Source organism: Dreissena polymorpha, chromosome 3 (genome assembly GCF_020536995.1).
Source record: "Dreissena polymorpha isolate Duluth1 chromosome 3, UMN_Dpol_1.0, whole genome shotgun sequence".
Taxonomy (NCBI): Eukaryota; Metazoa; Mollusca; class Bivalvia; order Myida; family Dreissenidae; genus Dreissena; species Dreissena polymorpha.
Genome location: NC_068357.1, coordinates 49,544,072 through 49,557,193, shown reverse-complemented (window position 1 = coordinate 49,557,193; position 13,122 = coordinate 49,544,072). Strand labels below are relative to the sequence as shown.

At 34.3% G+C, this 13,122-nt stretch overlaps 1 protein-coding gene across 3 annotated transcripts in view; it reads left to right on the top strand.

Annotated features, from left to right (window-relative positions):
* LOC127874082 (uncharacterized) overlaps positions 1 to 13,122 on the top strand; it is a 244,947-nt gene that overhangs the window by 189,991 nt on the left and 41,834 nt on the right. For all 3 annotated transcript variants that reach the window (XM_052418198.1, XM_052418197.1, XM_052418196.1), the window contains one exon: positions 10,516 to 10,698. In XM_052418198.1, coding sequence (XP_052274158.1) covers positions 10,516 to 10,698 — 183 coding nt within the window. The remainder of the gene's footprint in view (positions 1 to 10,515; positions 10,699 to 13,122) is intronic.

The window sequence follows — 13,122 nt, the reverse complement described above, 5'->3', positions numbered from 1 at the left end:
GTTGTTTCAGTCGGCCCCATCCTTCAATTTCTCAGATACCGAGGCGATCATATTTGCCGAGGAATACATTGCAATGTTTCTCAGATGATCTTCCTTCTTATACGTGTGTCCAGTTCTATAATTATACAAGATAAGTATTGATGCAAAGCTTCAAAGGGCGCCGGGAATTTCAGTTAAAAAGGCACTCAATGAAGTTACATGGAACGATTTTTTTCAACTGTAAATATTAATATATTGGCCGATTATTTTAAACAAAATAGAAAGAGATACTGGTATAACCATTATCTATGAGTTTGTGTTATAACCCCCAAATAACCATTATCTATGATGTTGTGTTATAACCCCCAAATAACCATTGTCTATGATTTTGTGTTGTAACCCCCAAATATTTCATAGTTCATTTTATTGACATTGGTTTCCTTTTTTTTACTGGCATCCGTGTGCAGTTTTCATTAATGGAACAGAACTGTGTAGGTTTTAAAAATCTGCTTCATCTTGTAAGCGTAATTTAATATTTTTCTCAACTTCAAGGGGAGATGATTCTGAACTTATTCTTACGTTGCTCATTTACGATAGGGGTTGAGTACTCATTGATATGAAAACACTTTAAAAGTTTTAATGTGTTAACGACCACCACCCCCCCCCCCCCCTCTCACACATATATTTCATTGGCATAATAAAAACAAGAAATGGTTACAATAAAGCAGCATATTTATTCAAAATAAAATGTCTACATCAAAACAAAAAGTAAATACAGAACACAAATAAAAAAATTTGATCCTACTGGGGCTCGAACCTTGGGTCTCTCACATGTGAAGCGAGCGTGTAACCACTACACTTCGGAACCGCTTGAAAAATTACCTTCTAACTAAGATATTCATCAGTGACTGTAGTGTAACGCTTATCAGTAAAGCAATAAACCGTGTAATCGCTGTCGTCTTGTAAAATTGAAGAAAACACGCGTTAACAAAAACTCGAACAGCAAAAGTCTGCGCTATTGTTAGGAAAACCACAAAATAAATATATTTTGATTATGTTTTGTTTTTATACAAAACCAGAAAGTTTCACCGGTTCGCGTATTTGCCCAGTCCCTGTGATCTTTTATTATTGCCCAGTCCCTGTGATCAGTTATTAATTAAAAGAATTAGCTTTGCATAATTGGCAATAAATGTTGTAGTAAATGTAATAGGCACAATTACAGTACTTGTTTACACTCATTTACACAAAAAATCACCACTATGCAAGATATTCTGACAACAAAAATATATACATTGATCCGTAAAATGGCTTCTCCTCCCATAAGCGAAAAAAACGTATTACATACTAGTCGCCGCACATCAGTGCGACGCCAATAATTTAAAATCATATGGAAGGAGTTGAAAGATGGCACCATTTTAATTGCAGTTTCCATCCATTTCGTTTTATTTTGTTAGGCATTTTCGTATATGCCATTTTTGTTACGTGCACCCGTGGTACCTTTGTCGGTTAAGTCATTATGTTTCTTTTTCAGTTTTGATATAAAAAGTATGTTCATACATCCTATTACTCATGTGAAAGGAATTTCGTACATCTTAATTACTTTTGAGAAGTGTAAAGTGTCGTTCCAGATTAGCACGTGTAGTCGCAAAGGCTTACCTCTGACGATACTCTCCACTTCTATGAAGTGTTTTATTTAAAGGATGTCACTTCTAATCGACCTGAGGCCTGCACAGGCTAATCTGGGAAGACACGTTTCGCATATGCGTTATATTCACCTTTCACAGAGCGATGCTAAACTACTTTCTATCTCTTTTCTTGGAAAAAGCTGACGCATCTTCTATTGGATAATTAATTTCATTAAAAAAAACAGTGATTTTTTGTTTGCAGAGAAGTTGATTCCTTCCATTAAACCGCCATGAAAATCACTAGCATTATTAATATTTTTTTAATTTAAATCTTAACAATTGAGGAACCATCTGAATAAATACCTTTATTATTGTGTTCAAAACAACATACTTGATACATATGGTTGACGAAAGGCAATGCGCGGGAAATATGATACAAAAAGTACTATTGATGCAATAAATATTTTTCAGATACATAATTTTTAAAGAAGTTATCTTAGCGTATTTTACCTTATATACACTAGCGTTAAATACCTAGTATTATCTTACACAGATAGATTTAATTAAAGCAGACGAACGTTTGTACGGTTAAACGTGTTTTGTCGTAATTATGAGAGATTGTGAATCCGTATTGTATCTTTAGTATTATATGTCAGTTGAACTTGTTTATGATAAATAAATGTTTGTGTTCGCTTAAACACCAATTATTAGTTTTCGTCCTTACTGCAAAAATCATCAATGTCGTACAATCCTTGAGATCTAAAATACATAAATGGAAATGATTGGCGTTGAGTTATTCCTTTAGAACCATTATTGTAATGTAAACTAACCGCATACAGAATATGGCACATAAGAATAGTATGCAAATCGTAAAAGAATAAACATATACATCTAAAATTATTCGTCGATCGGAAGATATCCAAAGCCGTCATCGGCAAGGTTTATTTAGAACAAAATGAAACTGTTATCGATGAACATAAGGCATGCATCTGTGGCTGTATGCAGAAAGGAAATTTCCTCAAGAATATTGAAATTCCAGAGTTAATTGTTCCTGGCCACTGTCGGTTTCCGAAAAAAATATACATTTTAGAAAATAAGTGCTACAAACATCGCTCCATACATGAATGGAATGCCAACATCTGTAAGCATTTTACTTGGGAACAATTTATTTACGGATTTCAATAAATCATACCAACGAATAGGTTTTGAACGCGTTCTTAGAAATTCACATTATTGATATGAGTTTTTAATACCAATCACATTAATTGGAATTAATGACAGCATTATTTATTGTTTAAGTTTGATCGATTGCCAAAGAGTATTTTATTAATGTGATAAGGTATATCGAAATAATATCTCACAGATTATGTAAGTAACTATGCATTGAAAAAAGAACATGAAATTCACTTTTCCGAATATGATATAAAATAAATTGTGCTGACTTGTTTTCAAATGAAATTCATAGTTTTCTGTTATACCGGTGATCAAATCGTTACCGACCGCTATAACGTCCGCACAGGCTGATCAGTACGACACTTTCCGTTTTTATGATATTTTGTTTTAAAGAAAGTCTTTTCTTACAAAAATCCAGATTTGACGGAACGTGTCGCCCTGATTAGCCTGTGCGGACTGCACAGGCTTATCTGGGACGACACTTTCCGCACATGCATTTAACCCCCTTTTCACAGAGCACTGCTAAAATATATTCAGAACAATAGGAAACAACAAAGCAGCCAAACTATTCAGCCAAATGATCCAGTTATGAGTTATTTTTCCTCGTACATATCTGACACATCGTTAAAAAACACTATATTTTCATTTTTGCTTGCAGTCAATAATAGTAAACGAGTACAAAATTAATACTACATAAAAAAACTTACTCACGTTTGCTAAGGTCATGTTTTTTTTTTGTATTTTCAAAAGGTTTATCCAATTCTTAAAAACGAGAAATGTAACAACACCGGTAATGAATAATTAAATCGCATTTAGTGCACCTTAGAATTCTTAATGTTACATTAAGTATTAGATTCCCCGTTGAGCGTTCGGGAGCAGACGTTGTCCGTCCATCCTTCCGTCATTCGGTCACTGTCTCTTTTCCGATTTATGTCTCAGTCACTTCATATATGGAGTTTGTATAAATGCTGTGCATCGTGTCCGATGTTTTGCTTCGGTTGCTTTACATATGAGCCGCGCTCTGTGAGGGGTTTAACCCATTTATGCCCAGTGGACTCTCCCATCCTTCTAAATTGGATCAAATTATTTCCAAAATTAGGGATGTCTAGTATATTTATTTCTATATTTATAATTTTACTTACTGACATTCCTGTAAGCAAACAGCGCAGAGCCAGATGAGACGCCGCATCATGCGGCGTCTCATCTGGGTCTACGCTGTTTGCAAAGTCCTTTTTTCAGGACGCTAGGCATAAATGGGTTAAATGCATGAGCGTAAAGTTTTGTACCTTCGGACTGCACATGTTAATCAGGGACGACATTCTCCGCTTAAAATTGATATTTGCCAACACGAAACTTTGTTTTAACGAAAAATATCATAAAAGCGCAAAGTGTCGTCCCTGGTTAGCCTGTGCGGACTGCACATGCTAATCTGGGACGGCACTTAATCACATGTATTAAACCTCTTCTCAGCGCACGGCTCATTTAAAGATTTCTGAAATAAGTGCATATATAATTTTATACTAGGCTTTTTGTTTGCAGATACAGTAATGCAGGTAATGTGTCAAATTCAATTTGTATCGATTCATGTCATTCTCATGGCATAGATATAGCTTTTCAAAGTAAATTGGTGAACATCCAGCGGTGTTTCCTGTTTAACACTCTTTTGTAATCCCTTGGTCGGGATGAGGAGCCCAGTTGTGTATCATGTCGTGGAGTATACGAACATTGAATTGTATATGCATTTAGTTTGGAATTCAAAATAGTTGTTGTATCTCTTATTATTTTTTAATGGTAAAATCCTTACCTAATGTTTTGTCTGCAGCCTGGCTGTCGAGTTATCTATAAATTAGCCGCACTCTGGGGAAACGGGGCTTAACACATGTGCTAAATGTACCGTCCCAGATTAGCCTGCGTAGTCCACACAGGCTAATCAGCGACAACACGTTCTACGTAAGTTAGATATTTGGTGTAAAAAGGGACTTCTATTAAAAGAAAAGTTTCATTAAAACGTGAAGTGTCGTCGTTGATTAGCCTGACTGTCCGAAACTGGATTAAACCCGGTTTTCTCGGAGCGAGGCTCAAATTTATTTTTAAGTATATTATACTCAAGGCATTGCTCAAATAAAGATTTGACAATTCGTTGAAAATCAATACCTGGTTTAATATACTGTTGAAATGTTGGATTTAAGAGGTAGTGTGTCCATTAAGATTGATCGAAATCGTTATGTATGTCCCCGGTGTATATTTCTAGTTTGCCGGAGTTTCGTCGTTACATTATCCTAATGGAAGACTTAGACCATTTATGCCTAACCCATTTAAGCCTATCGTCTAGAAAAAAAAAGGCCTTGGCAAACAGCGTATACCCAGATGAGACGCCGTCTCATCTGGGTCTGCGCTGTTTGCTTAAAGGAATTTCCGTAATAAATATTCTAATTATAGAAAAAAATATACTAGACATCCCTAATTTTGGAAATAAATTGATCCAATTTAGTAGGATGGGAAATTCCACTGGGTTAAGGATTTGAATTCATGTTCGAGCTGTGAACCTGTCTGGAGTTTAATCTGCTTCCAGCTTTAAATTTTCAGATTTAATTGTGTCTTGTTCTGAGAAAACTGGGCTTAATACATGTGCGTAAAGTGCCGTCCCTGATTGTCTGTGCAGTCCGCACATGCTAATCAGGGACGACACTTTCCGCTTAAACTTGATTTTCGGTAAAGAGGGACTTCCTTGAAACTAAAATTACCATTTAAGCGGAAAGTGTCGTCCCGGAATGGGCCTGTGCGGACTGCACAGGCGAATCTGGGACGGCACTTTACGCACATGCATTAAGCCCAGTTTTGTCAGAACATGACTCATTGTGTTCGATTTTGAATCAACTGTCGGGGTTAGGAGTCTCAATTGTCCTAAAACTTGTTGTATTGATATTAAAATAACACTTATCCCCGTAGACTTTTTCTTCGAAATTAATAAACAAACTTGGATTTTCCTGAATTCAAACGAATACCTGGCGTCAGTGTGTGGTATTATTATTTGTGCTTTTTATTTTCTATCAATTTGCACCCAATTCTGATAAGATCTGAACAAAGAGACAAACGTTTTATACTCTAGTTATCAGGGTTATGTTTGATGTTATCGGTTGATTATTAGGCGGAAATGCTTCATCTTTTTATAATCAATTGATGTTATGTTATCTTTACGTTCAAAAAGTGAATGCACCGTATCTTTAGGTTTAAAATGTCTTAATAATTTAGATACGTTTCAGTTAATATCTGATTACATTACTGTATCGGTTAGAAGAAAGGTATGTCGAAACAGATATACCATTTTTGCATGTGCGCAATTCAGGTAACACTAATAACTGGTGCAGAACTTGTGAATCGGTGAAATACACGCAAAAATATTAGTTGTTATATTGTCTCAAATGTGTTATGATTGCTTGTAAAGTTATTACTTTACAGTCGCCAGATTTGGGTAATAAAAACAGTTATGATTAAAATGTATAAAAACGATTGCCCTGCATTACAGTTCAATCATAACTGATACCCAAATCAAATGCAAGAAAACAAATTCACACAAAGAAGTTAATCCTTGATACTTAAACTTATGTACTTCTGAAACCATTATTTGTTTGATCAAATAAAAAAAAATTATAAACACTATGCGAACATTTTATGATTATTTGAATAATATAGTACAAGGCTTGTATATTCAGTAAAAGCAAAAACTGTTTACAACAAAATAATTGATAGCAAAAAAAGTGATATACTGAATACTTTCTACATGAAAAAATATTGCTAATTTTTACAAACTGTACGTCTGTATACAATGTTCGAGTCTTGTATAAATTCATAAAGAACATTTTACCGAGAAATCGCAAGGTCAAGGTAGAATCTCTTCTTGCGTGTGTCAGTTCTTTGAAGTATGTACGGCTGTTGGATACGTGCAAGAAACCTCTCTCCAAACATGAATGGAATGCCAATATCCAATATCTAGGGCAAAAAAACAATTCTGTGTTTGATATTGCAACGGTCTAAAACAAATAGATGGATAGACTCTGTTGTTGATTTTTTTTACTTAGTTTTGCTTTCCTATTAATGAAATAAATTGTGAAGAGGCATGGTTTGATTTCTTATGCTTCAAAGAACGTTAAGATGTTTTGAAAGTTTTGTCAAGACAGCTGTGAAGATCATTATTGTCCAGGTGACCAACTTTTTAAATATAATTGACTTAATGTATACATTACTGATCTATTTCAGCCAAAGACTGTAAACAAAATTAATGACCATTTAAACACACACGTGATCATTTGATCAAAGCTAGGTCGTCATGTCAATAATGACAGCATACAATCAGTGAATTACGTCACCCAACATAAACATTAAATTCAGTTGCCTGAAATAAACAAATCAAACAAATGAAACTTCAACTTTCACAATTTCTACTGTCTAGAAGTAAATGTTTACACCCTCAATACATCATATATGTGTAGACAACATAGGAAATAATACTCGAATGCCAACGAGGCCATTTCCAACCGGTAGACCAGACTTTTTAAGAGATCGTTTTGACCCATTTAAGCTTAGTAGACGCTCCCATCCTTCTAAATTGGATCAATTTATTTCCAACATTAGGGATGTCTAGTATATTTATTTCTATATTAAGAATAATTCTTACTTTAATTCCTTTAAGGAAACAGCGTAGACCCAGATGAGACACCGCATCATGCGGCGTCTCATCTGGGTCTTCGCTGTTTGCCAAAGCCTTTTTTCTAGACGCTAGGCATAAATGGGTTAATGACGATCAAAGATTTTCCGACTTGGTTGAAAAGAACTGCCCCTTTAAAAGACGAAACAATAAAGCGAGAATATTTGCTGTGTTTGGGAAAGAGGATTAAAGCGTGTTTTTGCTTTTAAATATGGTTTACCTTAAGACCTAAGTCTGCCATTGCACTAACAAGTAACATTCCATTACTGTAGACTGTGTAAAGTGTCGATACTAATAATATTCACAATTCTGAATATACATGAATCTGAATATACACTGATAGGCAAGCATTTAAACCATGCTTCCCATTTACGATTTTCAAACGATACTATAGTAAAAAATATTTTACTTGTTTTTATTAATCATAACTGTTTATAACTGTTATATAGACAGACAGACAGATAGTTTATTCAGACTTATACAATAGTACATCGTCTTCATACTAGAATATACAGATTACTTTCGGTCACGTGAATACGAATAACAACTTAACATAATGTAACATAAAAGTTACATAAAAATTACACACAAAAAAACAATATAATGTAAGAACACATAAGTTCTATCGAGCGGTGATGAAATCTAGTATATTACAGTATTATTTAGGATCGTATTTCTAATAACTAAAGCTTCTTTTATGTCTTTAAATTCATTTGAAATTACTAATCAATCACATGGAACTAAAAACTTTTGCGATTGATAAACAGATGGGTCAATATAAAATATACGGCTATTTTTTATATTCAAAACGTTAACTCCAGGGATGATGGACATTACGGGAGGCAATTGCTAGACTGACATATATGAGGTTCGATCTAGGTTGTAGCCCTTGTAGCATAGTCTATCCGAAAAAAAGAAAAATTCGTAATGATTTATATAGGACCTGTAAAAGTCCCATAGCGCTTTAACGAGAGGAAACTATAGGATTACTTTCCGCTAGTCATTTTTTTTCGTAACTCCTGTCCGTACGTCCGCCCGTCCATCCGCAAAAATTACTGTACTTCGTCGAAAAGTAGTGAACATGTGTGGATGAAACTTTTATAATTGGGCCGTGCTCTGTGAAAAAAAGGGTTTAATGCATGCGCGTAAAGTGTCGTCCTAGACTAGCCTGTGCAGTTCGCACAGGCTAACCAGGGACGACACTCTCCGACTTAACTGCATTTTTGATAAGAAGAGACTTTTTTAAATCGAAAAATATCATAAAAGCGGAAAGTGTCATCCCTTAATAGCATGCGCGTAAAGTGTCGTCCTAGACTAGCCTGTGCAGTCCGCACAGGCTAATCTGGTACGACACTTTACGCACATGCATTAAACCCCTTTTTCACAGAGCACGGTCCAAGGGATTTAAAGTTCATTGCGGAGAGTTGGGACGACTTTATGTTTTATGTCCGAATTCAGAAGTCAAATATCAGGTAACTGAACTTCGAACGAACAAAACAATTTTACTACTAAACAGTAAATTATATATGATCATCGTTTTACATTTGGCGCTGGGTTTACCATAATATATAATTGTGTCGATTTTGTGTTTAGTTCATTTGTCCGTCTTTCTAATCGTTCGCAGTAGTAAATATAAATCTACATAATATATTATCAATAAACATAATTATATTTCCAAAAGATGTCAAATAATCAATTCCTTTTATTTAAAAATAGAATTTTACGTATTATTAAAAACATCACGAGAACAAAAGATTAAATCACTAAACTTGGTACATAGGGTGCAAAATCAACGGGGTTTTCAGGGGTTTACACACGGGCTGGACAGAATGTAAACACAACTTTAAGAGCTTTATTTTTGCAAATATCTCAAGTTATTGAAATACATTTGCAAAAGTCGTAAGTGCATAAAAGACAGTGTTTTTTGCAGTTTGTGCCGATATCTTAAGGTATAAGGAAAAATAACTTTAATACGTCTGAAATCGGTGACTAAATTTCGCGTTACGTGAAGCATAGCCGTGCAGTACACAAGGATTTTTTAAACAAGAGCACATACTTATTAAACAAGTAATTCTGATGTGTTTCACAATGCCATAAGCAACATAAGAATCTGTATTTTATGCACTAGTTGAACTTCTTAAGAAAAACTGTTGTAAAAAGTGATTTGAAAAAGCACTTCTTACCGGTGTGTTTACATCCATTAACGTTTAATTGGGAACCCCACAAAGTCACGTGATTTTGCACCCTGACACACTTATTACTAGATTGTTCCTCCATACATCAACCGTCTGGTGAATGTTAGCAGCAAGCAAGTCTTTATAATTATCTGATGAATAGAACATAGGTTTGATTATGGAACATTACAGGTTAACATATTATTAAGTGCAATATAAAGGCGTTGTACAATATTTATTAAAACATAGTTGAATCGGTATTAAACTCCACTACTGCTCGCAATACTTTAAAATGATATTTAATATGATTCAGTCATAGTGTGTTTTGTTGTTGAAATAAACAAGCACCTATTGGTTTTGATATTAACCAAATGTAATAAAATTCAATACACTTGTTGTGTGTCTGTACACTTCAACGTTTCGACATGTTGTCGTCATTTACGGCAACGTGCTTGGACTTAAAAATAGCTCGCAATAAAAGTATTATTTTCGTATTATGCCATTGGACATACACATACACATCATCAAGAACGGACAATAAAAACAAAACCTATTTTTATACTGCAGAAAATTCAAGTTATGACTACTTTATTTTCGACGCAACGAAATAAAAATTGTTCGATTTTCTTCTCATGTATTTTTGTTTTATATGTTTGCTAGCATCATTTTTTATGATATCGAAACACCAACAACAACCACGAATTGCATCTAAATCATGACGCAACTACAGCACATGATTAAAAGGTGAAAGCACTTGTTGCCTATTTGCGTTATGTATACTATGAATATTATGAAAAGCGGATTATCAAAGTTAAAAAGTTAAACATTTCTGCATTGCAAATGTCTTTGTTATTTTCAGTCCTGAGAATTGCATTAAAGCCAAGTCTCAGTCTGACTGCCGTCACGTGACTATCGTCATTACTGATACGTCGGAGGATCAGCATAGTTCAACATCCGGCGACTCTCCTTTTCATCCGGTTGAGGAGCGACCCGGAAGTCCCTCCGGTACTGAGGGTTCGTGGCCCCTTAAAAGATCTCAAAGGTACGATTATCATTATTATTATTATTATTATTATTATTATTATTATTATTATTATTATTATTATTATTTCATTATACTTATAATTGTTAATAATACTAGTAATCTTATTATTACTGTATCGACATCATCTACATTATGTTACCAGTAGTAGAAGTAATGGTAGTAGTTGTAGCAGAATATATGTAATAGTATTATTTAAAATAGTACAAGCAACAGCAACAAAGCTGACGCTAGTGTTATCAGTACAACTTGTACCAGAAGAAGCAGTAATGAAAGTAGGGATAGTACTCATTGGTATTGGGATTGGTTTTATTATACTTCTGATACGTATTTTGGAATCAATATGGAATCTTTTGGTCTGTTCGTTTATCTGTATGTCCGTCCGTCTGTCCGATCGGAGGCATCCGCATACAGTTTTGTACAGCATTCAAGTTTTCAGCCATTGTTCCTCGTGATGTGACTTTGAGCATGTGCAATGCGTTCTATATTGAGAGTTATAAAAGTTAAGTCCCCTGTTCAACTTGGACTTTCCAAAACAACATTGCATTTATAAATATATCGATGTGTGACATTAAACTGATTGGGTAGGTCTCATTGGGTAAAGTGATGTGCATAAGATCCGTTACTCTACATCTTTTATTTGTAGAGTTATTACCCATTACTAGTATGTGTACTTATTTGTTTCCGGAGTATATATCAAAAACTAAGAGATATATCAAATTACAACGTAATACATAAGTATATCACGCTGCGGGATGTGGAGCTTGTTCCATAAGTTTTGCTTCCATAATTTCATAGATGTATTGTCCTTCGTTAGTTTTTTTGCTTAAATTTTGTTTTGAGCCCATCTTGAAAATTAAAAGAGGTATCACCTTTGATTGTAACATATCAGGGTTTAAGATTACGTGACTGTTTGGGGTTCCCACTTAAACGCCAATGAATGTAAACACAACGATAAGTGGTGTTTATTTTCCAATAACTATTAAAAACATTTATTGTACGCGTTAAACGTTGGCATATCACACGTTTTCATTTCACTATTAACTTCGAGAATCGAGTTTACACAGATGAAAAACTGTTGAACGATTAAAATCGAAATTTGCAACGTCGTGTTAAAATGTGTGACGATTGAGGTCAAGATGTTAAATCCTGGCGTTAGATGTCTAACGCTTAAGTTATAATATCGGTCGTTGATGTTAAGAGATGGGAAGTTTTCGTTAAAAGTTGGGACGTTTTGAATTATAATGTCGGACGTTGATGTTAAGAGGTGGAACGTTTTCGTTAAAAGTTGGGACGTCTTGAATTATAATGTCGGACGTTGATGTTTAGATGTGGGACGTGTTTTTTTAAAGTTAGGACTAAGAGTTTAAGTCCTTAACGTTGGAGTCCAAATATTTGAAGTTATAGTATCTGATGCTCACATCTTAACATATGATAACGCTTAACGTTATAATTACAGATAATATTATATGAACAAGATGTTATTTAGATCATTTTGTTAATCACTTTTCGTAATTCTTGAAAAATGGCATTTCAATGTTTTACTAAAAAAGAGAATATTTTATATCCGATACACCAATTATAAAAGCAAGAGGTTGATAGAAAAATGTGCCCTGAATGGGATTCCAACCTTAGACCGTCGTTAGTAAAAAGCAACACTCGAATGAGACCATTCAGGCTTTTAAAAAGTAACAGTGTATCATAAGCGCTATTTTATAGATTCGAGTATTGTGCAAGTTGTCGATGCATTGCGTTTTATTCGTCTTCTTTCGGTTGATGGTTAGCAATAAACGACAAGATGTTTGTAGCATTATTCTTAGTCAGGACTATTATTTGTCTTGTTTGAATATAATGCTCGCATTATTTTCCGATCCTGTGTCACAATTATTGTAATTGTCATTTTGCCAAACTGGGAACAAGTCGCTTTAAAAGAATATACATCTATTAGGAATTACAAGGATCTTTCTAAATATGTTGAAGGGTTTACCCATGTTATATCGCAGTGTGTCGAATGCGGGTTACTGACACGTAAAGTTTAACATAGTAGAACGGTAGAATAATTCTTTATTTTAATTAAAGTGGTGCACTCACTGAAACCACAGGTGGTTAGCGTGTGGCTATGATATTAATTAGTGAAAACATCATTTTGAATGATAAATAATCATGTTATAACGAAAAATTAACTTTTCTGAAAAAAAAATCCCTATCAAATATATATATAACAAGGTATGCAACTCAAAATCAGCCAAAAACGGGGTGCATCGCTTTGAACATCCATATCTCATCAATTGTGCAGCGATTTTCACGATCTCGGTCTTATTCAACGCAGAAATGAATTTTATTTCTGGAAATGTATATGTCTTGCAATATTTTTACAAATGCTGGGTCAACTTTTAAGAAATGATCATGCAGTCTTTATGAATG